At 42.1% G+C, this 25,777-nt stretch overlaps 1 protein-coding gene across 5 annotated transcripts in view; it reads right to left on the bottom strand.

The window, feature by feature from the left end:
• The window catches only part of GPATCH2L (G-patch domain containing 2 like), a 43,175-nt gene extending 27,451 nt beyond the window's left edge, over nucleotides 1–15,724 (bottom strand). For 4 of the 5 annotated variants that reach the window (XM_077323298.1, XM_077323295.1, XM_077323297.1 and 1 more), the window contains exons 1-5: nucleotides 15,566–15,724; nucleotides 13,676–14,343; nucleotides 5,809–5,873; nucleotides 4,366–4,542; nucleotides 3,812–3,891 (exon numbers count right to left, since the gene is read on the bottom strand). In XM_077323298.1, the coding sequence (XP_077179413.1) occupies nucleotides 3,812–3,891; nucleotides 4,366–4,542; nucleotides 5,809–5,873; nucleotides 13,676–14,334 (981 nt within the window). In that variant the 5' untranslated portion in view covers nucleotides 14,335–14,343; nucleotides 15,566–15,724. The remainder of the gene's footprint in view (nucleotides 1–3,811; nucleotides 3,892–4,365; nucleotides 4,543–5,808; nucleotides 5,874–13,675; nucleotides 14,344–15,565) is intronic. The other variant, XM_077323299.1, reaches the window with a different exon arrangement.
• Nucleotides 15,725–25,777: the final 10,053 nt, after the last annotated feature.

Here is a 25,777-nt window from a genome sequence, read left to right as displayed (position 1 = left end):
TAATTATTTCTGAAAGTGTTCACATAAACAAACCATGGAGAAAATGGACCTATGCTTATTTTGTATAATGGGAATGACACACCTCTCAACCCAGGTACAACCAAGCTTTGTGAGCCCAACCACCATTTTTCATGAGTCAGAGCAAGTGATCATTACTCTGTAATGTGTAAGGGGAGGGGAGGGTTCCACAGCTAGACATTTCATCATCATGCTACTAATAATTCAGTGCTGCCTGTCAGGGAGACTCCTATGGGAAACTGTTGATCCAGCCTGCTCCCCCCTTTCCTTGTTCATAACAACTGCAGTACATGTTACAGAGCAAAATGCTTCCAACTGGCTAGTTAAGTAGCATGGGTTGTTCACAATCTACCTTGGTGCTTCAGTCCTGCACGCCTGTTGGGATTCAGACAGGGTGGTTGAAAGTCTGCTTTAAGACAAAACAGCAATTTTGTCAAACCAAAAGCCGAGTGCCACCACAGAGAAGGCTCTCCCCCCTTATGACCACTCCAACCTTACTTCAGCAGGTGAAGGTACATGGAGAAGGGTCTGTGGCAGGTCTTAACCATTAGGCACAAACATGTGCAACCATATGTACTATTTTAAGTATCCCGGCCCCAGACCACTTAGAGCTTTAACATTACTGACCATTATCTTTGACTGTGCCTGAAGGCAAACAGCAGGTCCAGAAAATATTTTCAGGATTAGCATCATGTGTTCACTACAGCCAGATGCAGACTGAAATCCGGCTGCAGAGTTTTGTACCAAACATCTGCAAGGAAAGCTCTTCACAGACTGCACTGCAATAATCGAGTTTGGATGTGGTCACAGCATGGATATCTGTGGCCACACTGAGGGAAGCCTAAAGCCTGAGCTGGACAAAGGAGTTCTGCCCCTCCATTGCTAACTTGGGATCAAGAAGCACACCCAACCTGCAAACCTGTTTTTTTAGAGGAAAGGAAACCTCATCCAGAACAGGCAATGTCTTCACGCCTACATCAGTTTTATTACCAAATGACAGCACTTCAGCCTTGCCTGCACTGAATTTCAATCTATTTGTCCTCATCCTTGGCATCCTCATTACCACCTACAAACACCAATCCAGGACATTTTCTGCTTCACCCAGTTCAGGTGAAAAGGAGAAACAGAGTTACCAGTTATGACTTTAACCTGTAAAATGAGAGTACCTGACTCCAAACCCACAGACATTCTCTCCTAGTAGCTTCAGTTAAACATTAAATAGCATGGGGGATCAGACAGAGCACTGTGAAACACCACAGCACAAGGTCAAGCAGCTGATCCCCCAGCACCACCATCAGGTAACACTTGACAGACAGGAGCAGATCCACTCTACTGCAGTGCTTCCAATCTCTAACTCAGTCAAACCAGAAGGAATCCACGGCTGGTGGTTTCAGAGCGCACTGAGAGGTTCAGGAGAATCAACAAGGTCATGCACCATTGCCTTAGGCAAAGGTCACACGTTTCCCTACTTAGCTTCTGACATCTGATGAGATTGGGCTAGCATGAGCTAACATGAACATGTGCAACAAGATACTATTCATTAAGAGGATGTGGTGACTTTGGTGAGATTTAAAAAGGTATACAAATATACACACAGTTTACCCCATGCCTGAATTAACCAGAAATATTTATCTCCCTGGCACTGAACCGATAGAGGACTAAAACAGCTACTATCCATGCTAATCTACTATCACACAGGTTACCATGTAAAACCTGGATAGCCCAGCCTTATCTGAGTGTATCAATGGGGCTCAGCCTCATCGGATCCTAGATCTGTCACATAATCCCTAAACAATGATGGGTTGGATGTTGCAATCTACAAATGCAGAAGTCACAGATCTTTCTTCGCATTTCCCTTCTTATTGCAGCCCATTCTGACCTGACAAAGTTTATCTTCCCAGGTTTCATGGTCTAATAGCTCTGATGGTTGAGAAAGAAGAGCTAATTTCCTCCTTCCCACTTTAGACTCCTGAGACACCAGGAATATTTTTTTTTCAGGATCAGAAAGAAGGGGGTGGGGGTCGGGGGAGACCAGGAGGAATTCTCAACCACCAGTGCCAACTAATCAGGAGTTCTAACCCATAAACCCCAAACAACACACTCTCATTCCTAACCATAATTCTCCGACCTTGGGCAATACCTGTAAACCCAACAGTTTAAAAGTGAAAATTCCTAAAATGCAAGGGGAGGCTGCATACTCCTAAAACTAAATCATTTATTTTAGAAATTCAACCTCAGTGTGCTACTGTGTATGTTGTACACTCACATTTTAGGTTCTACAAATTCAGCTGTGTGCCATCGCACAGCAATGTGCTATAAATATGCTACACAAGCATCATTTAAGGTAGCTCGTGCCCAGGATCCCTGAACACCAACACTTGCATGGTTTGTAGGAGAGCACCAGCAGGGGTAAAAGATAGGCTATTTGTTACAGCAGAGAAATTATTAACTTAAAGTGCCATAATGTTTAAATTTACAGTTTATTACTGTGTAAATTACAAGCCGTACTTTGGGTAATTAGCAGCTCGCTGGCGGGGAGCTTTGAATGAAACTCATTATTTATTATTACAATTTAGAGGGAAATGGGGGAGGGGGAGTAGTGACCTCCAATGCAAATGACAAAGATCCCTTTAAGGTGATGAAGATGAATTAAACAAGTAAATATTATTCTTCCCATTTTGGTTCATTAGGAGTGCCTGAACAAAACCTAACACTCTGGGCCAATGGCCTGACAGCTCTTGCTACAAGCCCTACACTCCCCATAATTGAAGCCCTATTTCAATAGCCAAGTGAGCATGAGAGAAAGAAAAGACACAAATAATCTGTCAAAGATGGAAAGAAAAGGACAAATGTTTCACTACAAACAAGGAGAGGCATGCAGCCTAAGCCTACCTCATATGGTTGTTGTGAGCATAAACTGAAGGAGGGGGAGAACCATATGTGCAACTCTGAGCTCTTAGGAGTAGAGGCAGGGTAAAAATGCATTAAATAAAGTATAGCACTTTATTTAGAAAGCATGTTGGAGTACGTTTGATCAAATACAAACCCAAAACATACACAGCTATGAAATTTGGAGAGGGACTCAACCTTCCACATTAGCAGAGCAGCTTTAGAAATCCAAATACACACAGCACACTTATCCCCAAACCCTGCTTAGTATTTCAGAAGCAAACTTCTCAGTACTTTTGTTTTACCCTCCTACCCAAGAAGAATGTCAAGAAATGCTCAGGACACAAATCTCTTAAAGAAATGGGAGGACAGGAGCTGGCAGCCATGCCTCCTCAACACGGCAAAACCAAATTGCTTGATTTTCCTCCTAAATTAAAAACAGCCATTTTTGTTGCCACCCTGGCTGGTAACATGGCTTTCCACTTCTCAGAAGGCACGCAATTTCTCCTCCCCACAACTGACTTCATGCTTCTCTCCAGAAACAGCGTTTCCACATGCAGAATGACTGCGGTCTGCAATGTAAGACTTTCTTTTCTCCCCCTTCCAGGCCCACCAGAAATGTTGCTCCTGAGAGCTTTCTTTTTTTTTTTCCAGGTGCGGGGGAGTCTTGTTGCCTGAGGAAACACTCTGCTGGATCCAAGCCACTGGATCCTGCAACTCTACATTCTTCAGCATAACTTTATTGTCTCTTCCACTGAACTCCATGAATATTTGCAAACAGTGGAAGAGTTTTTACATGAGCCAATATATGAAGTAAAGCTTGCTACAAGAGAGAAGAAAAGCCCTTTTCACAGCAGGCTGCTCTGCACCAAACGCCAAGCTGCCAGCCTCTGAAAAGCCATACCTTGCCAACTAGCCTCCTGCGGCCCTTCCTGAGGCAACGGGAAGCAACGCTGGGAAGACGGTTCAAGCGACCATGAAACCCTGAAAAGGAAAAGAACAATGGAAGCACAAGAACAGCGAACAAAAGCACTTAAGTTAGAATGCAGAAACTAGATTGGATTCCTATTGTCATGTTTATCAATGCTATCTTACGCATCTCGGATAGATACCTTTTGCATTTTAGCTATCTTGGTGTGAGAATAACACTTACCTAAAACAATCGTATCATTTTGATTACAGGTATTATACCTGGGCAGCTACAAGACAAGACGACACTGTGGGTTACAGCACCCTCTTCTGACAAAAATCTCCTCAATTCATAGCAAACATTTACCTCCAAGATAATTGCAATGGCAATAATGTACCTTGCTTCTAAAATACAATTCAACCGAAAGTCTCCCCAAGACCATTGTTACTAACTCACACATATAGGTTTTAAAAAAAAACTTTCACCTATTAAGAAACGAAACTTTTGAACTCCACGAACAGTCCTCCTCGCAGCCATAAGCAACACACCTCTTGTAGCAGGTCGAGAAGGCAGAAGGAATGTTGGATCGGAAACTTTTTCAAGGCTAGAATCCATCCGCTCAACATCCGATCGGTGGTCAGCTCCCCACTTGGGCAGAAGGTTCGGTACAGTAAACCCTGAGACACATTCTCCCTCGTAGAACCAGTCACTCTGCTCATCATCTCCTAAGAGAAGCACAAAGCTGCCCATCAAATCAATCAAATACACTAATATATCATCCCACCATTCCTCCCACACATGTGAAGGTCAACGTAATGAAAGTCAATGCAATCACCAAAATTTACTTTAAGGACAGAAGATTCCTAAGTAGAAGCATCATGTTTGCTCATGTGCCTGTAAGGGTGAAATAACTTTCTATTAGATGGTTTAGTTTTCCACTTGTTCATCTAAATCATCTAATAGCAAATTGCCTAATAGCAAATTGACAGATAAAAATGTGCTTTGGGTATTTTTAGAATTGCAACAAAAATAAAAATTAGCCACGAAATATCCTTAGATAAATATCCTAGATAACACTTCTTATAAATCACTGCATTTTATTTTTTCCAGACAATTTCTTCCATCAGTGTTAGCTGTTAGAGGTGGAAGCAGTCTTCATAAAGAGTAAATAACTGTACTTGCTGACTTTTTCAAAAAACAAAGCTAGAGGTAATAAAGTAGCAGAATAAACTTCAAAAGACTGATTTTTAAAAATCTGTATAGCAAAATTTTCATCAAACAGCAGGTATTGCAGCAAGGACAAAATATTTGTGCCAGAGTTCACTTATTAGCAAAAACACTCATGGCACTTGAATGATAAAGAAGAAACAGACTAAGCCTCTCAAGAACCAGGAAGGAGTGAGCAGGGGAATTCACAGAACACTCATAGTAACTAGCTGAAAGAACATTTTCCCAGATACAAGAGATTAAGGAGTGCTGCAACCCAATAAACAGAAGCATTTCCTTTAAGCATCTTTTTGCAACAACAAAATAGTTAACATCTGAGTCTAACCTCTGCATGCAAAAACAGGAAGGTACCAACGTTTTCTTCTTAAAATAGTAACTAATTTATGTTATCCAATATCTTGTGGATCTCACAGTGCCTTTCAAATCAATCAGTTTGAACTCACATAATATTAATAGAACTGATTTCAAATCACATGTTTAGAATGTTTCCTTTAGGTCCAAATAATTAGGAAAAAACGGCTATGCAAAGGTATTAAATTGATCTCAAGGAACTGCAACAGATTTTCTTTAAAAGAGCAAAGATATCTGAAACCACCTCACTAACTTCTCTTAAGTTCTAAACATTTCAGGTCTTCAGTAAGAATTTTTTTGAATGAGTAGTCACCAAGTGACATCAGTGACCAGACCAGATGCCCTCTTACCTGCTGGCGCCTTCCATTTTATCATTTACAAATGAATGAATTGGACTACAAGTCTATGGTTACCTTGACGGCCTTCGTCATTCGTGAACAGGCCAGGGTCACTGCTACTGCACACACTGCTGGTTTCACTGCAACGAGAATTAAAGCATATATGCATCTGTAATAAGATGTCTGTTTTGCATAAACCATTCCCTTCAAATATTCTCAAACACTTTCTACAGAGCATACAATAACAACTTGGCTATATTCTTCTCTTCAAGGCCTTGAGGCAGGATGTCCAGACCCACTTTAAGAACCTGCCTATAAAGATCATAGATGGGAAGGGGGGCTATTAAGAAATACAGTGATCATCAAACAGGAATTTGGGGGAGATACCAGGGTTAATGTGTTTGCAGATGATGCAGCACTCGGAATGAAAATAAAAAACAAAGCAAGCATGTGCTCCATTTGTCATCAACAGCAGTGACAAGAAACAGAATGTCAATATGCAGCAATGCTACCTAGTTATTTGTATTGTTTTTGTCCAGTTCCATGTAAACCGCCCTGAGCCTCAGGGAAGGGCGGTATATAAATATTAAAAAATAAAATAAATAGTTCTGTTTTCTTTTCTACCACAACTATATGACGACTGCATTATGTCCATCTTCGGAAAGACAAGGAAAAATATAGCAAAAGATTACACATGCCATCCATCAGCAGCAGCTGCCAAGTACATTAAAGCTTTCAACCCGATCACTGCAATTCGATCAAGAAATAGCCCTCTTCTGATTACCAAATATCCAAAGCAACTAGCATAGAAATTTCTGAATTGGCCAAAGAACTGGTTTCAAAATATGTTTGTAGAATCTTTAAAAAAAACAAAAAACAAATTTTTGTTATATGTAATCAAATTCTAAGGCGTTCAGGGAGAAAAGACAGCCACCTCACCTCTAAAAAAAAAACCCAGAACAAATTCATAAAGCACTGTTTATCTTTTCCCCCTCCAAGCATTACAAGTATCAACATGAAAGTATTTCTGTAGTGACTTTGCATTCTGCAACTGTGAAACAAGGAACTAATAGAGGATGTGATTAAAGAAAAGTAATCGTAAGGAGACACATGTATGCTTTCCCTAAGCAGTGCTGAAAATTTGTTAGCGGACAGTTTACAAAGAGAATGAACGTAACTGATTGGGTGCCTGTCATGAGCAATGACTGATGGCATAAGATATATTTAATGTGCAGCAGGAACAAAGGTACTGATCAACTTCAGTTGATCCTTAAGCAGATCTACACAAAATAACTCCCATATTATTAACTGGAGAGCCAGCTTGGTGTAGCGGTTAGGAGTCGGGTTTGATTCCATGCTCCCCCACATGCAACCAGCGGGGTGACCTTGGGCTCACTACTGCACTGATAAAGCTGTTCTGACCAAGCAGTAATATCAGGGCTCTCTCAGCCTCACCCGCCTCACAGGGTGTCTGTTGGGGGGAGAGGAAAGGGGAATGTAAGCCACTTTGAGACTCCTTCGGGTAGAGAAAAGCAGAATATAAGAACCAACTCTTCTTTTCTTTTTATCCGCACGTTTTTGAAGTGTTTTTAGGACTGCCCCATTAACCACTGCTGCTGGTGAAAAGCGCATTTTAACTAACAGCCAATGTGTGTGAACTCCCCCCCCCAAAAAAGGCAAGTGAACCCAATTTGCTAAAACAGGACTTAATTAAACTTAATTTTATTGTGCATGTATAAAACCTTATGATGGAAAGATGGTCATACAGGGTAACTACTTTTCAATTACTGTCCTACCCACACAAGCCTCTCTAGAAACTCCAATTTAGCCACAATCAGCCTTTTGTAGATAACTGTGGCTGCTAACTGTCCTACTTGGGATTACTTTACTTAAATCTTTATGAATGAGAGTTTCAGGGGATCAGGAAAATCATTTTTTGTAAATAGCATAAGCAAGTTTGAGAAGTTCATCAAGTAAAGCAGAGGGGGGGGGAACCCGGGCTCAAATCCTTGCTCGCTGGTTATCAGGCAAGTGGCTAAATATTATCTCTAAGTGACCCAGGAGAACCTGGTGTTAACTGGGATTTTGGGGGGTTTTTAATCTAACTAATGGCTAGGTAAGGTCAGACAGAAAGCAAAAAACCCTTACTTTCAAAACTACCACTCAGCCACAAAGATAATGGGGTGGCCTTAAGAGAGTTACTGTCCCCCTGCATCACTTTTTTCAGAATTTATCTTGAAGAGTAAAACAGTTATACCAACAAACCAAGTTATACCAGAATATAGCTTTAATAACATTTTCTTGATGGCACTTCTTGCTTTCCCTGCAGAAAACCAGCTTTCTGTGAAGCACTTAGCATACAATCCAGAGGGAAATATACCACTGGAACAGTCTTTTAAATGTGGGGCCAATAATCAATAAAGCAGTACAAAATTGCCTTGTGATTTGCAGATGGTGCTCTAGACTTCCTCTCCTGTCCAAGGAGAAGCAGTGAATGTTGGTGAGAGAGCAGCTTTGTTTGCCCATGCCCCCTAAGCCCCTTCTCCACCTTCCCTAAGGCACTGAGAGGCTTGGGCAGGGACTGAAGTTCAAACCCCACAATGCCTGTTAATCAAACCAACTTGCTTATGGCTGAAAGCTGTTAACTTTTAAGACTTAATGATATTTTAACAACTCATGTCAGTCAGTCAAATTTATTGCGTATAGCCAAAGGCTGTTGCAAAGATACAAACAATCATCTCAACAACTAAGCTGCAGGAACAAGATACAATATAAAATCACTATTATTGGTTACAAAGAATTTAACAAAGTATAATAAAACAAAATCTTGCAAACTTATTCCTAATCTTCATTGCAGCTAAGGCAAATAAAGGAACACTATGAGTTGTACAAGAGTCCAAAGCTGACCAGTCATGTAACATCTTGGGTTGAATCCTACCAGCTTTTCTGCTGTCACAAGATGGAGAAGGAGGAGGTTCTTTCAACTCCAAAATACCCCTGTGCTAAGGATCATGAATCCATATGGATGAAGCCCACTTGGGTGGAGGGCTTCAGTCAGGAGGTGAACTGGGCAAGATCACCTCTCTCACCCTCCTGCACCAGTAGAAAAGTTGCTAAGATCCTACACTTTCTGTTACCAAAGCATGGAAATTTGTCTTCCTGTTGCTCTGATGCTTTTCAGGGCTTTGCCTCCCTGCTATAACATAGCAAGATGGCAAGTACCTAAATATATCTTGCCTTAGCACCAAAAAGTTCTAGTAAGCACAGTGACCTCTGCAACGTATTTTAAGGTTCCTCTGGGCAGTCTCTTTACAGATGGTGTTGGAAGCCCCATTATAAATGACTCCAGCAATCACCTCCATGTCAACTTGGGTGTCCATTTTATAATACCCTCAGGAAACGCAAGCATTAAATTGCACACATAAACAGAAACATGCTATTTGACGCCAGTTTAGAGCCACAGCAGGTTGTTAAGGCATGTTTCTATGCAGCCCCAGAAAGCCACAGTACAGAGCAAATCAGGCAATCATACTGGATAAGACAAAGCTGGAGAGATGTTCTAGTCAAGACCTATTTATCGGGACTGGCTGTCAGGTATCAATAGTAATATGGTCTTTTCTTTTACAGTTCATAAGAAGTTGCATCTCTAGAAGGACTATTGCCTTCCCCAAGTCCCCAAGGCCAGGTAGCAGAACAAGACACCAGAGGGCCCTTCATTTGTTTCATATATCTCAAACTACAACACTGGCATCTTGAAGACCAACAAAGTTCTATTCATGATCTAAGCTCTCATATGCAAACACACTTCTTGCATACAAAAGCATATACCGTGAATAAAACTTTGTTGGTCTTAAAAGGTGCCACTGAACTCAAACTTTGTTCTGCTGCTTCAGACCCAACTGAATCTACAGCAGGTCTTGTAATTACAGTGCCAGGCTAAAGGTTCATGCAAAGGAACCTCATTCTACATACTGCACACCCACATGGAAAAGCACTCGCCTTTAAACGGGCCTTTCGGTACAGTAAGCACTGATTAATGACCTCCACTTACAATGGAGGCTACTTACCTTAACCACAAAATAATGAATGCTATTGATCCGACAAGCTACTGCTATGGAGTGTTATTGATCGCCCAATCTTTGGTTAAAATGGCCCTCATTTAGCAATTGCACTGTTGCAAGCACCTGGAGCAAAACATGCCTATAATTAAATAGTTTGAAAGAGTTAAAGTGAGAGGTGATGGACAGATCTCAGCTCTCCTCCATTTAGTCCTACTCCTGAGCTATTGTTTGTGTCAGGAAAGATATTGATTTTCTATAAAAATAAGAAAACAAGAGGCACAGAGGGGGTGCAGAAGGTCAGGCTGGGCTGAAAGAGGAGGGGGAAGCCGAACACTCTGTCTCTGTCATTTGCTTTCTATGAGAGGGGAATTTTCTCTTTCCTGGGAAGCAACCTCTAATACATTAGCTCAGTCAGCCTCTTGACGGCCACTTCAAGCTATCACCAAACACTCCGGCTCATCAAAAGGGAAAACAAGTGAGCCACTAAGAGGAGTAAACATGTGTGGTCTGATAGCTCAGCATTCAACAAGCTGCACAGCACCTCATCTTGGAAATTCAGTTTATTTTGGCTGAAACCAAGTTATAAGACAAAATCTAGAGCAGGTTATAATTAGCAGCTACATTAAGAACAAAAGAGATTAATCAACAATTATTATTTTGCTGTTACCTACAGTATGACTTTGTCAGCCTTACACATTGCAGATTAACCTAAATGCTTAAGCTAACATAGAACCATCAATCCCTACTCCCCAAGAGAAACGTCATTATAATTTCAGTTTTTTTACACTGTGGATGCATTTGTGTTTGTATATATAAATTAAAAACTATTTTAATGTTTTGACTGGTAACCACCTAAAGGTGGAAAGGAGGGAGAGTGGTGCAGAAAGGTGGCAAAAAAACATGATTTAAATAAAATAAATAAATGGACATCAGTTTAAATCAATATCAGACACACAGTTCTTAAAAGACTGGCTCCATTCTCAGACTAATAAAGTGTTCTTTATTACTACAAGAAGGCTACGTTAGGTGAACAGATATTATAGAACAAATGTAGCAATCTAAGCTATATTTGTTCACATAAAGAATTGTTGTCAAGATATTTGTTTACAATGCCTACATCCCATCTTTCTCCTTGACAAGGGGCATCAAGACGACTGCCAAATTATTATTTAGTGTTGAAAATCTATTGACTCAATAAAGAGTAAGACATTGACCAGACAGCAGAAGCCACATGCACAACAGAGATTCTGAAGCTTTATAAATGATATTCTAATATTGGGCACAAGCAGAACCCTCAATACACAGCAATTCATCTACTATTCTACAGTGCAGCCACCACAACCTAGAAGCTTCTAGATCTTACAGCAATCCTAACACTCAAGTCATCAGGGCACATGTAAAAGTGCCTCCTTGGAAGATCTTAATACATGAAATGCAAGCTACTGAAGAATGTTCTGTACTATATTCCTTGTATCTGAGGTTCAGATCATACAATGCTTTATAGATTTGCTGGGATTTTAAAACTATCTTCTAGATAAATTCCTCAAAAGGTTGTGCTCTTACTCAAGCTAAACCATAACAAGTTCATCCACATACAGTCAACTCTTACTTCTTTGAGTAAAACTCCCTTATCTCTTGCTTAACACCAAATACCTTTGTTTTAAATGTATAAAATGGAATGATATAAGCCACTTTGGGTCCCTCTTGGGGAGAAAGGCAGAGTATAACTGAATTAAATAAAATAATTTCTGCATACCCCTACAATAATAATAATTTTATTTTTGCATTCCGCCTGTCCATGTTTGTCTCAGGGTAGATCACATGAGATTTTTTTAAACAATATCAAACAAATAAATTACATCTACAACATAGGTAAAGGTATCCCCTGTGCAAGCACCGAGTCATGTCTGACCCTTGGGGTGACACCCTCTAGCGTTTTCATGGCAGACTCAATACGGGGCCTGCCCCAGTCATTACCGTTTACCCCCCAGAAAGCAAGCTGGGTACTCATTTTACCGACCTCAGAAGGATGGAAGGCTGAGTCAACCTTGAGCTGGCTGCTGGGCCTGAACTCCCAGCCTCATGGGCAGAGCTTTCAGATTGCACATCTGCTGCCTTACCACTCTGCGCCACAAGAGGCTCATACAACATAGTCAGATATTAAATCAAAATTATAAATTTAGGTTTTAAAATCATTTAAAAGCTGCCTCCTGTGTACAAACTAGAATCTTACAGAGAGGGACTGGTCCATACATAAAGGGTTTCTGGATGAGATAGCAGGGAATTGCCAGCATCTTCCTGATGTTATTTCCTGATGTTATTTCCTTAGGCCTGACAGTCTTATAGAGGTCCAGTCCTGATCCTACTAGGTATAGTGTTCTACCATGTCAGGGCCAGGGCTGAAAAGGCTTTTGCTCTAGTTGATGTCAGTTTTACCCCTTTGGGGCCAGGGGTCCTGAACAAGTTTTGATCACTTGATCTCAATGCTCTTTGGGGGGAATAGCAGGAGAGGTGATCCCATAGATACAAGGGCCCCAAATTGATTAGGGTTCTGAAAGTAAGAATTAGCACCTTGAACCTGATCTGGTCTCCAATCTGGAGAGCCAGTGCAAATGGGAGATCACAGGGGTAATATGTGCTCTCCACTGGGCCCCAGTAAGGACCCAGGTTGCCGCATTGTGGACCAGCTAGCATTTCTGGAGCAACCTCAAGGGCAGCCCGTTGTACAGTGAGTTACAGAAGTCTAGACTGCAGGTGACTGTTGGATGCATCATGATGGCTAGGTCAGGTAAAGTGCAAGTTGACATGCCTGGTGGAGGGTATAAAACATCTGGGAGTGACATTTGTGACTTAGCCTCCATAGAAAAGCGTCCAGATTCACACTCAGGCTTGACAGTGGTCAAAGGTATCAATTGGAGCCCATCAAGATCTGGGACTTGCACACCAGAGGACCTCTGTCTTAGCTGGATTAAACTTCAGCCAACTTTGCTTGAGTCAGTCCACCACAGCCTCCAGACATCTGGCCAAAGAATCTGGGAGTATGGAGGATGGCCATTCATCAACACAAATAGCTTTGAATCATCAAAATTATGACAACCCAGCCCAAATCTCTAAACCATCTGGGCAAGGGGCACATGTAGATGATAAATAACATTGGGGAGAGAACAGCTCCCTGCAGGCCTTGCATACCAGGGCCTGCCACTGGGAGGTTATCTTCCCTAGTGTCACCCACTGTCCCCAACATTGGAGAAAATACTATAGCCATTTAAAGGCTATAGTCAACTACTAACTATGGCAAAAGCAATGTACAGGGTTCTTTTTCATACTAGCTATTCTCAAATATCTAAAAAATAACTCATAGTCAGAAAGAGGGGGAAATACACATAATATGTAGAAATAAGGACTATGGCTCAGTAGCAGAGCATCCACTTTGCATGCAGGAGTCTCCAGATTCAGCCCCTGGCATGTCTACTAAGAGAGATCATGTAACAGGTGATGTGGAAGACCTCTGCCTGAGTCCCTGGAGAGTTCCTGACAACCAGGACAGCCATGAACTTGAACAGTGTACTACTGTGAGGTTTAAATACTTTATTGTGCTTTTGTCTGTCATTTCTAATGAACTTCAGAAACCAGTGAGAGAAAACAGTTTCATATAGAACACCAGTCTGCCATGTGTTTCCTGTAAAAACGAGTGCCAAGAATACATACCAATTATGGACTAAGTGTTGCCTTAAGAAACTCAAGGTCAAGTTCCATCACTAACAAATAAATGGACTCTTAAGTCGAAGCTACTTAAAAGAGAGATCTTTCAGTGGCAAGCAATGATTTTAAAAGTATTCAACAAAGCCAAAGACAGGTAAGGAAAGGCCTGAGGATCTCACCATTCAGACATATTTTCATCAGAACCCTGTTTCTGTTCATCCGCTTCACATTCCATTCTCTCATTCCTTCCCCCCTTGCTGAGGAAGGCCCTGGTCTCTGCTGATTCACAGAGCCCTCGGCTGGATGATGTCCAGGGAGCATTTTCCTTCCACCGAGACAGGCGCTGTTTCTTAGCTGACTTGAACCTGCAGCCCTTTTCATAACTCCATTCTGACACTCTAAGTTTCTGCTGGAGGCTGGCAGCCACCTCTGAAGTTACACGCTTAACTTTTCGACGACGTCTGAGTGGTCGGCAAGGTGCATTCTCAGTGAATGAGTCTGACTCATGCCAGGAGTGCTGCTTACTCCTGAGAGTTCCACTGAGCGCTGGATGACGTCTGACTCCTGTCATGTCATCTGAGTCACTAAAGTTGGCAGTCAGCACTTCCCGGCAGTCCTCTACAGCTTCATCCAGGCTGGATTCAGAGGCCCCGCTGTAACAACAAGCATGCTCTGCCTGATGTGTAAGGTCTGAGCGCCGTTTGCGGCCTCGCCTCTTGCGAAGTTGCCGTCGTTGCTGCCTTGGACTCAGAGTCATTTCTTCCCACAACTCATCCAGCTTGTTCTGTTCGGATGTCTGCTCTAAGGCGGAGGCCAAATCATGCACCAGCTCATCCATGGGCAATATCTAGCAAACATTAAAATAAACAATTACAACCTGTATTGTCAAAGGCTTTCACAGCTGGAGTCTAGTGGTTGTTGTGGGATTTCCTGGCTGCATGGCTGTGGTCCAGTAGTTTTAGTCATTGACATTTTGCCAGTAATTGTGGAGAGCATCTTCAGAGACGAAATAAATAAAGTGCCCCAGCAACTGTTCACACACTCCACATTTTGGCACACGGTGTCCTATCATGTCCTGCTTCTGAAGCCACAATTACTGGTGAAACATCAGGGACTAAAGCTATCAGACTATGGTCAGACTCACAACAACCAATTAGAGCCTGTCTTGAGCCAGTCTTGGTAAAGCCATACCTTCAATCTGTCCAAGGTAAAGCCATACCTTCAATCTGTTCAAAAGGTCTACTGTATTTTTTTTCCCATTATACTACCTATTTCCACATGGACAAAAATAACAACCATCACTTTCCCAGATATATTAAGAAAAAAAATTTATCACATACTCTCAAAGCGCATTCTGACTTAGCAGGCCAAGAAGGAAGGAAAGAGATGTGCAAATAGACAACGTGAATCATAACCCAAACCAGCAGAGCTTAATCTTCAAAAGGTCTGGAGCATCTGGCCAGGGACTCCCCTGGCTCTTCTAGAACCCAACCTCACTTCACAGAGCGGCTTTCAGGACAGAATTAAGAAACCATGGCCTCCTTGGGCGAAAGGAGAAGTTTAAAAACCAGCAACAAGCAAAACCGGACGTGCCTCACCGGGCAGTGGTTTGGCCTCTAGAGCCGCTCCCACCACCATAGCCCACGTTGCAACGTACCCAGCCCTCTTCTCGGCAAGTTACTGGAGCGAAGAGGAGTTTTAAATGACAGTCAGCGCCATCCTAAGCACGCCTACTCAAAAGCCCTTCCCACTTTGTCCAATGGCGCTTACTCCCAGGTAAGTGGAGGTTCGGGGCGCCAGACCCTAGACTCGGGCCCGCAATGGCCCTTCCACGTTATCCCGCAGAGTTCCCCGACCGCACCGACCAGGGCAACTCGCTTCTCACCCCCACCCCGTCCCCGGCCGGACCCTCACCCCCACCCACACACCCCCCCACCCCTCGGGCCCTCACCCCCACCCCACCCCGGGCCAGATCCTCGGAGTGCGGCGGGGGCTGCCCCGACATTCCCACCCCTCCTGCCGGCGACCCCCGCGGGCTCTTTGCCCCCCGGCGGCGGCGACCCACTCACCCGTCTCCCCCGCTCAGGCCTCAGGCAGCCCCTCCGCCGCAGCGTCCTAGGCCTCTCCAGCTCGGCGCGGACTCGGTCCCTCCGCGGCACTTCCGGTCCTGGCAGGGCGAGGGGGGCACTTCCTCCCCGCCCGGGCCCGCCCACTCGCCGCCTCCTCCTCCTTCGCCTCCGGCTGCCGCCGCCGCTGCCGCCTCGAGTGCGGTGCCGGGCTGGGTGGCTCCGAGCAGGCTTCGTGTCTCCAGCGGCGCTGGCGGTGGCTGCAGCAGCCCTCGTAGCGACCGGGCCTCCCACCCAGAGGGACGGCGCCCTCGGTGTGTGGCTGCAAGATTCAACAGGAGGCCGGGAGCCCCTTAAAGAGGTCCGGTGCTGCTGGAGCCCTGTTGAACCGCCCGTAGAAGCAAATCCCATTGACCTGCAGGGGGCTTGCTCCGAAGTCAACGCGCGCTGGATGGGGCGGTGTACGATTAGGTCGATTAGGGAGGTCTCAAGAGGGGAGCCTTGTTGTTTTCTCTACAATGGTCTCTTCATGTTCGGACCACAGTGGCCCAAGGACAAAAGGGCATATTTGGGTCTTCCGCTGTGAAGGTCACGTAGAAACTTATGCTAGAGTACATCCTGTTCGTCCCGCGGATGCCTCTGAACTCCTGTTTTATTTTGGTCACGCACGTCTGTCCCTACAACGCTCGGTAGGGGTGACCAATTGTGCCCTTGTTGCTGAGGTTTCAAAAGGGGTGCAAGGTGCTGTAGGACTCGTGCTTTCGTAGCTACATAGGTTCCTCCCATCATAGGCTCGCTCTGGCCAGTGGCTTGCTCTTACATGGTCTATTAGTTCCGCTCTTGTTCAGTGGTACACCAAATAAGCAATATAGCTCTATGGTAAGCCCAGTGCAAAAAGTTCAAAATAAATCCTCTAGGATGACCTAATTGTTTTGTGTCTCATTGTCAGAGGAAGACAACTTCATGTTCTATTCCATGCTGTCCTGTTTTTGCATTCTTACTTATTGTTATTTATTCACAATTGTATTCCGCACTGTCTTGACCAAAGGCAAGCCATTTGCAAGAATTAGAGAAAAATTAGTATAATAAAAAATCACATAATCTTACAACATGGTGGGAACAGTAAAATTAACCTTTGAAGTTTAGAATGTCAAATCTTTCCCAAATTAATAAATCCTGGGAATATTTTTAGTTAATGCAGAACACAGGATAATTTATGGACCGTTCCCATGAACTTGCTTAGAGAACAGGGAAGAAGTGTTTCATGCAGTAGCCATTGTAACTGTTTAAACGGATTGATGCTGTTCTTCTAATCTGCAGAACACTCAACGACACGAAGTGTTTCACTTCACATGCACAAAAATATTTTTTAAGTTGGTAACAAAATGGCTGTATGACCCCTTTTCAAAGAAAGTATGGAACACATGGGACAGATCCAGTTTTTTTTAAATACCTCCCAAAAATAACCTTATTCAAAAGTCAGCACATTAGTTGGGTATTCAGCTCACCAGGAAACAGCAGCAACCCCAAGGTACATAAAACAGCCACCTCTGCTGCTTACTTGAAAGGCCCTTGTTGGGATTGCCAGGAATTGGCTGTGACTCAATGGTACTTTACACACACACTGCCCAATCTCATCTGAGCTGGCAAGCCCAAATAGGGTTGACCATGGTCAGTGCTTGAATGGGAGACCATCTAGAACAACTGAGATTGCTAAGCGGAGGGAGGCAATGACAGACCACCTCTGCTCATTTCTTGTCTGGGAAACCCCATGAGATGGAACTTTGTAGGGTTGCCAAGTCCTCCAGAAAAACATTAAGATAGTAGGACCAGAAATTGCTCAAGGTCTCTGGATCCAAAGAAGTAAACCTGGCCTTGACCTGGGCCAGGGTGTTTTCAGCCTTGGCCCTGGACTGATAGAACACTTTGTCTAGTGAGACCAGGGCCCTCCAGGATTTAAAGCAATTCCGAAGGGCCTGCTGTCCCACCAAGCCAATGGTTGAGGCTAGGAAGCGAGTATCATCAGAATACCTCCCTACCTGGAAGCCGCCTGAAGACACCCACCCAAGTGCTGAACAAAAAAACCCCCAGAAGGTTTTTAAACTATGAACAGCCAACCTTTAGTCCTAATTAACTCATCTTAAAACCTAATTAATTGGATAAGGAATTTTTATTGTTCATAATTTATTGATTAAATGTTTATTCTGTTTGATTTTGTTGTTACCTGCCCTGAGCCTGTAGGGAAGGGTGGGCTATAAAAATAAAGTTGTTAATGTTGTTATTATTGACAGCACACTGTACCTTATTGAAATAGTCAAGAGCCCCCCAACATAGTTAAGCAGCACCCTTCCTGGGCTTCAGGAACTGCAAAGGCCAGTATAGTCAGGCTTTGGGTTCGCCCCATTTGGTCTGTATAGGATATCTGTAGTGCCCTAAAAGTCTGCTTATGCTGCTGTGATAAACATCTGCCTTAAACATCCGCATATGCTGCAGGGCCAGTTTTTCCCCTGGCATATCTACGTGTTGGAAACTACCCCGAGACAGCTTGCTGGGAAAATCAGTGTTTTAAATCCCAAAATAAATAAATACAATAATAAATATCTTGTATTATTGTCAAGAATGTCTAGAAACCATTTTGAGTCTGGAAATCATGTCAAGTAACTTAACCCTCAACGCTATCCATCAGTTCACTTTTCTGATTTACTGGTCTGTATCAGCCATTCTCAATTGGGGCCCTCTGAGGGGCCCTTAAACATTTGAAGAGGGCCACAGTCTGAAAAATATGAGAAGGGGAGCTCGAAAGGTTCAGCGGGGGTCCTGGTAACCACTGAAGAATTATCCTTTTGTCACATATGACATCATTAATTGCTAGAAAGTTCGACCTTCGTCAAGGGAAAGAAAAAGAAATCATGTCATTTGTTCCTTGGTGTGTACTTGAATTAATACATTCAAGGGAAAAAATGAACTCACATGCTTCTATTCTAGAAATCTGTTTCGCATATACATATATAAGGCAAGCTGTGTCAAGTATAATTAGTTCATTTTTAGGTTAGTTCATTGCACAAGCTCCAAATTTAAGGATCACATTAGGCCTGATGGACATTTACATTTTAATTTCATAGAGTCTTTTTAAAAAATCCAACATGTCGGAAGTCTTCACATTTTCTTGGTGTTCAATAGTAGATGATTTTCTGTCTATCAGTATTATGTTGCATTCTTGTTTGATGGCAGGTGCTGGAACCTGAGAAGCAATGATAAAAGGGCCCTGGCCAAAAAAAGGTTGAGAATGGCTAGTCTATACAGTGTCTTACCACAGGTTGTTTATAAGGTTCTTATGGAAATGCCAAACAAGTAGTCTCTGACTCTCCAGACTTTGTGCAAATGAAAGTAACCTTTCTCCACACTGAAGTTCTGACATTCTTCTGTTGATTTCTTTAAGATTTGTGCCTTGGTAGATATTTTGATAGAAGTCTCTATTTCTGGAACCCTGTAGTTACTGCATGTGCAATGCAACAAGTTGTTTTTGTTTTGGGGGTTTATTAAAGCCTTAGTCTCAGTCACCATATTTTTCTTTGACATCAGCAGATCTTCTTCCAAGTAAGGCCACAGCTTAAGGTGAAAGCAAACATGGCATTAAATAAAGAGAGTAGTATCAGATATTCCCGAAATGTATTCTGAGTGAGGCTTCCTTTGAGGATGATTCAGAAACTTTTGTTGGTTCAAAATGTGGGTGCAAGGCTTCTTACCCAAGCATGCCAGAACAGTCACATCCAGTGCTGCATCAGTTGTACTGGCTTCCGGTTTGTTTCCAGGTTCAATTCAAGGTGCTAGTTGCAACCTATAAAGCCATCAAAGTATTGGTTTCAGACTGCCAGAAGGATTGGCTCTACCCATATCAACCTGTCCAGGCTCTGAGATCCATGCATGGTGCCCTCCTGCATGAGCCTACTTTAATTGAAGTTACATTGGCCAGATTCATCAGAGGCCTTTTTGGCTGCTCCTCCCAGACTGGAATTTCCTCCTGCCGGAGAGGAAATTGGTGCCATCCCAAAGACCTTTCCAGCAGACATAAAGGCGTTTTTCTGGAAGGTGTTTGCACTGAACTCACATTAGAAATGACATTGGTTGACATCCGCCTGATTTTAGATGATTATATGAATTGTATAGGAAATTGTTTTATATTGTCACTTTTTTTTTAGTGGCCTTGAGGATTCTTTGGGTGGAACAGTGGCTTATAAATGTTCTAAGTAAAGAAAACATCCCTCAGCCACAGTGTGACGCGAGGTGAACAGTCAAAATGACTGACAAGCATTTTTATGTATTTAACACTGATTCCAATTATATAACTGTACTCCTCTCTCCCAAGCTGAGATGTCTGCATTTTTTTAATGTTTAAAAGACCGCATGAACATTCATGGACCTATGTATTTGGCATTCAGTTTTATGCAAGACTTGTTTAAAAGTGCAACAGTTCTTCGGTGAGGAAGAGGCCTCTTGGTGACATCGTGGGATGTGTAGGAGACAATCAGTGCTTCTACGTGAACAAACCTTTAGAAAGGAAGAGAGGTAATCTGGACGGAATGGGCTAAAAGCATTTCAGTAGCACTGTTCCAGCAATATCATTCATCCAACTGCCACAATTTTGTTTACTGGTTCTATGTACACCGCCTAGAGACGTCACAGTGAGGTGTGGTATATTAAAAAAAATGTTTATTCTAAAGTGCTACTTGTACCTCTGGTGCCAACTGCTTTACCTTTATTATTTCTCATCCATCCTTCCAGCCCGAAACCCTTTGTGATTTTCCCTGTTTCATTTATACTTGGAGGTCCCTTTGATCTGTTCCCTCCAGATCATCAGCACATTAAATAATGCTAAGCATTATGCTTCATTGTTCTGCATTATTGCCCACAATTCAGCACTTTCCTGTTTAGCATTCTGTTTTGTTTATGATCCTTCTGTTTGTTTTAATCCATATGACAGTGACAAGCCAATATCAATTCATTTTTTCAAGTAACCTTTTATGAGGCCTTGCATCAAATGCTTTACTGAATTCCAGATATATTACATATGTGGCATTCTCTTCCTCTGCTAATTTTGTGGCTTCAATCAGAGAAAGTAATCAGGTTGGTCTAAGTTGTTTTGTTGTTCATAAATCCAGGCTGCGGGTTATAGCTCACGCTTCTGGTAATCACTTTCTTTTAAACAGTCAGACATATTCTGAATATTTAATTATTTGTTGAAGGTATCGGATCTTAATACATATTTGTTTCATTTTATATAATCAGATTTACATACAGATAAATAGGTATGCAAATACACAAAGATGTACAGGAATGCACATGAGCCTAACTAGATAGCAATTGTTAGAATTACATTTTAAAAAACACCAGCATTAGATTTCATAGCCTTGCTTCCATTTCCGTAATGTTTCAGACACGATGCGAAACAATATGTTAGCAAACCCCCTCATAAAGTCAAAATTAATATTGAAAACAACATTTGAATTCAGGACAAATCCAGTTAAGTGTCAGTTCTAGTTCTCCTTGCATTTAGGAAACTTGTGTACAAAGATTGCAAAGGCATTGTCAGATAGTCTTTGTTAAAAAGTGTCTTTGAAATTTATGAATGGCTTCAAGCATAGCAATTTATATGCTGAAGTTATTCACAGCCCAGTACTAATGTCCGCTGTGTCAGCAAACAAGGTATAAGATGAAAAGTACTTGTGGCTATGCCAGGGTTCCTTTGCAAATTGTAACATACAGGAATATAATTCCAACATTGCAGAGAGGCACTTTAGAGGAACCATGGTCCCAGTTATATGGGGAAAGCCTTATTTATAAAAAGAGGTGCCAGAACCCAAAATGCTTGCAAACCATGTCCTGTTTTTTGAAGCCTTGCTCCCTAAACACAAATATGTGAGGAGGAAGGGAATTGACAGTGCAATCCTAAATTAATGGGGTTCAGAAATGCGTAACTCTACTTGCACAGCACCTGTGTGACTCATAATTGAGGGACAGAAAGTCAAAGACACTGATGTCCAGACTGCTGCTTTGTGCATTAAAACAAAAAAATCTAGCTACTGTATGCTGGAGGCATGTAGCATAGGTAGCTGTGCTAATCTGTAGCACCAAAATAAAATAAGTCCAGCAACACCTTACTAACAAAACGTCTTCCACCATAATATTTTATTTATGCCAGCAGAAGATGGTTTTCACTGGTGAAGCCAAAAACTATCACAGACTTTCTAATACCTTCAGCTATCCTCATTTGGACCAGAATGGGCCACAATCCTACATCATACTGTGAGAAAGGCTAAGAGACATAGCATCACTTAAAGAACATGCCCTCAGGTTCTAGCCCCAAGCACTAACTTCAGGAACAGATTCCTAGACCTAACAATGACAAATCCAGGACTAAATTTAGCACTAAAGCAAATGTTCAGAGTTTTCCCCCCCTGGCTGTAAATTGACCTGGCCACATAAATCAACTGGGATGGATTTGTTAAATTTCCCTGGGTGAAGACTGACCTTTAGGACAGGTAGATCCTATTATATAGACTTGTATATCCCTCCCTGTAGAAAAGGAATGAGCTATCTGAAAAATGTGCCAACAACTGATGACTTCTTACTTTTTAATTTGTCATTTAATTCTGGAACTGATTTTTATTTCTTTTTTACTCTTAGACACACTTGTCCAGATGCAGTTCCAAGAAAAAATTGATTTTGATCTTTATTTTCTGGTAATAGTTTTTGTAATGAAAACCAAAGCTTTCCACCTCTCTGTGATTTTTAAAAATAATGTAAAAATGGACATGTTATTTTTTTCCTTTGGCCATGTATTTCCCCCTTTTTTATCAAACTTATCGGCCAACTTTTTAAAATCTATGTCATCTCTCGTATACTGTGCATTATCTCCTCCTGTATAATTCACTCATTGTTAATAATGTTTCCTTGGTTTTCATTTATAAATATTTTAGTATATTTTGATGCTTCCATTAAAAAAAAATGGTTCATTAATCATTGTGAGGATTATTTGCTTTGAGGATACTGAGAATTTCAAACTTTATCCCCAAAGGGTGAATTGCTCTAAATAATATATACTTCTGTACCTAGAGAGCCAGTTTAGTGTAGTGGTTAGGAGTGTGGACTTCTAATCTGGTGAACCAGGTTCGATTCTGCGCTCCCCCACATGCAACCAGCTGGGTGACCTTGGGCTGGTCAAAGCACTGATAAAACTGTTCTGACTGAGCAGTGATATCAGGGCTCTCTCAGCCTCACCCACCTCACAGGGTGTCTGTTGTGGGGAGAGGAAAGGGAAGGTGACTGTAAGCCGCTTTGAGACTCCTGCAGGTAGAGAGAAGAAGAAGAGTTGGTTCTTATATGCTGCATGAATCTTCTAGATTCAAGTTCAGTGGCACCTTAGAGACCAGCAAGAGAGCCAGCTTGGTGTAGTGGTGAAAAGCGGTGGCTTCTAATCTGGAGAACCGGGTTTGATTCCCCACTTCTCCACTTGCAGCCGGCTGGGTGTCCTTGGGCTAGTCACAGTCCAGTTAGATCTGTTCTACCCGAGCAGTTTCTCTCAGAGCTCTTTCAGCCCCACCCACACAGGGTGTCTGTTGTGGGGAGAGGAAGGGAAAGTGATTATAAACCGCTTTGGGCACTGAAAAGCAGGATATAAAAAGCAACTCTTCATCTTCATTTGGACCTGAATCTAGCTGTTCTATTGCAGACTGACACAGCTACTTTCTCAGACTTCAGCTCCTGTTGCCTTTTCATTAGAAATCAATTCAAATACTCTTCTATAGCCTTAAAAAAATTAAACAGTATAAAAATCATATTGGAAGGAATCATGTAGTCCATCTAGTTCATCACCCTGATGAATGTAGGGTCAGCCTAAACCTGTGGTGGCCAAACTGTTGCTCTCGAAATGTCCATGGACTACAATTACCATGAGCCCCTGCCAACATGTGCAACAACTGATTATTGTATTAATGATGGAGGCTGTGCATTATGTTCCTGACTGTCCCGGTGCTAATGGAAAACAGGCAAGGGAAATGAGGTTGTTATTTGGGAAATACTTTAAGGAAATACTAGAACAAAATTTGAATCCAGCGACACCAACAAAGTTTTATTCAAAGTATAACCTTTTGTGTGATGTGCACTTCTTCAGATGTAATGAAATGGAAATTACCAGTCCATACGCATAGGTAGGGGGTGAGCAGTAAACTAGCATACAGCATAATGAAGATATTTAATAGTTCATGTGGTTACTACTTGTTTGGGTTTAATTCCAGGGAGAAACATAGCGAAGGAAATAAATATGTCAAAATCGGAGGCAGATTGTGCACAATTCCTTTATAGTGGGATGCTGAGAGTAATTAACTGAGACTCTGCCATTATGCTGCATTCATATGATGGAAATAGTGTAAAAGTGTTAATGTTTTAAGCATGTTTGTATTCTGAGTAAAAATTAATATTGTTAATTGGGTTTGACTGTGTCCTTTACAAAGTTTATATCTCTTCCTGGCATTACTCTTTATGGCACACACGACAAAGTGACATTCATGACAGATGTGCTCCTTGTAACAAATGAGGGCAATACTTCAGGTCCAGACATTATTAGTCAAATGCCTGACCTGTGATGAAGCAACAGGAGCAAAATAAAAACAACTATGGGACGAGGAGGAGGAACTGTAAGTCAAGAGGATAGGAAATGAGAGAAAGGAATGGGACTGAAGTGCACATTCCTAACCTAAAGAAAACTAATATTCCTAACCTAAAGTAAACTAAAGTAATAGAGTACTTTGTACTTGTGTGAGGATGGATGTTTCAGATTAAAAGATGATCCTAGCCTCTTTACTGAATCACTGCTCCCAGGTATACTTCATGCATCCAACAAGAGAGTGAGTCATGAAAACTTACACCACAATATATGTGTTAGTCTTTAAGGTCCAATACAACTGTTATTTAGGTTTCCCAGAAGTAAATAAGGAAACTATTCTAACAGCTTGAGAAAGGCCTTTTCTTGCAAGCCAGATTTGGCATGATTTTTTTTACCTTACCCCTGTTTTTTTTTTTTTTTAATTGCTACAGTTGCTTCCTCCAGATCTTTGCAGGTCCACCAATCACATCTCAGCCTGCTTCCATGTTTACAATGCATGTGAAGCTGCAAAATTCTAAGTGCTAGGTTTATAAGCAGCACAAGTTGGGTGCTCTGCTCTATATGCAGATTTTTAAAAAAGATTTGAAGACAATTTCTTACCAATCATCCCTCCTGAGTCAGAGTGTATGAATCAAACCGGGAGACTATACTGGCATGAACTTGTAGAGACAGAGAAGACTTAGGGCTATTCCACACATCAAAAAAAAGTGTTACGCCAGCGCCATGGTGTAACACTATAAAAAAATTGCACCTCCAGCCATTCCTGGCTCTCTTGCTCTCCTCTGCCACCTTCTTGCTCTTCTTAGCACTCCACACACCTGCTTGAAATGGCAGAGGAGAGGAATGTGCTATACACGCTACTCTCCTCTGCCTGTCAATCAAGCCAGGCAGCCAATCACCTTTCTCCATGGCTTAAAGGGCCCGCGACATATGCATCTAATCATAGATGCATAGTACTGATTTTACTGTAACTCCCTTTGGATTTATGAGCCTTTAAGCTTTAATAATCTTGTTCCTGATTATTGGGGGGGGGGGGGTAGAGAGACATGCTTTGTGTGTTAACTGGTGGGGAAAAATTTTATTTGCTTTGCCTGCATGATTCATTGCTCCGGGCAGTTTGCTTTCCCCTCCCCCAAAAAAGCCCCGTTCCTGGGAGAAGGAAGAGGGAAGCGGGTGTGAAGGTGGGCACTACAGGCGGAGATAGCGCTACTTTCCCTCCACACATTTCCTTCACGTGTGGCTTGCTGGTTGATGTTCTTTGCTCACACTACATATTTTGGGAGATCCACTTTATGCAATTCCCCAAGTAGCGCTTTAAAATGGGGGATGTTGCTTGAGGTTTGCTGCTGGGACACTGGATGTTGACAACATTGTGAAAAACTCATACAAGAGTATAAGAAGGACGGTCTAATAATTAAACTAAACAGAGAGAAACAGACCTATCCAATGGCAATACAATAAATATATTCATAAAAGAAAGAAAAGTGTCTTTTTTTGTAGTTTTCCTTATCTCTTTATTCTATAGGACTTCTGTCAAAACGGAATCCAGGTAA

This window comes from Paroedura picta, chromosome 2 (genome assembly GCF_049243985.1).
Source record: "Paroedura picta isolate Pp20150507F chromosome 2, Ppicta_v3.0, whole genome shotgun sequence".
Classification (NCBI taxonomy): domain Eukaryota; kingdom Metazoa; phylum Chordata; class Lepidosauria; order Squamata; family Gekkonidae; genus Paroedura; species Paroedura picta.
The sequence above is the reverse complement of the archived record's forward strand: the minus strand, read 5'-3'. Positions and strand labels throughout refer to the sequence as shown.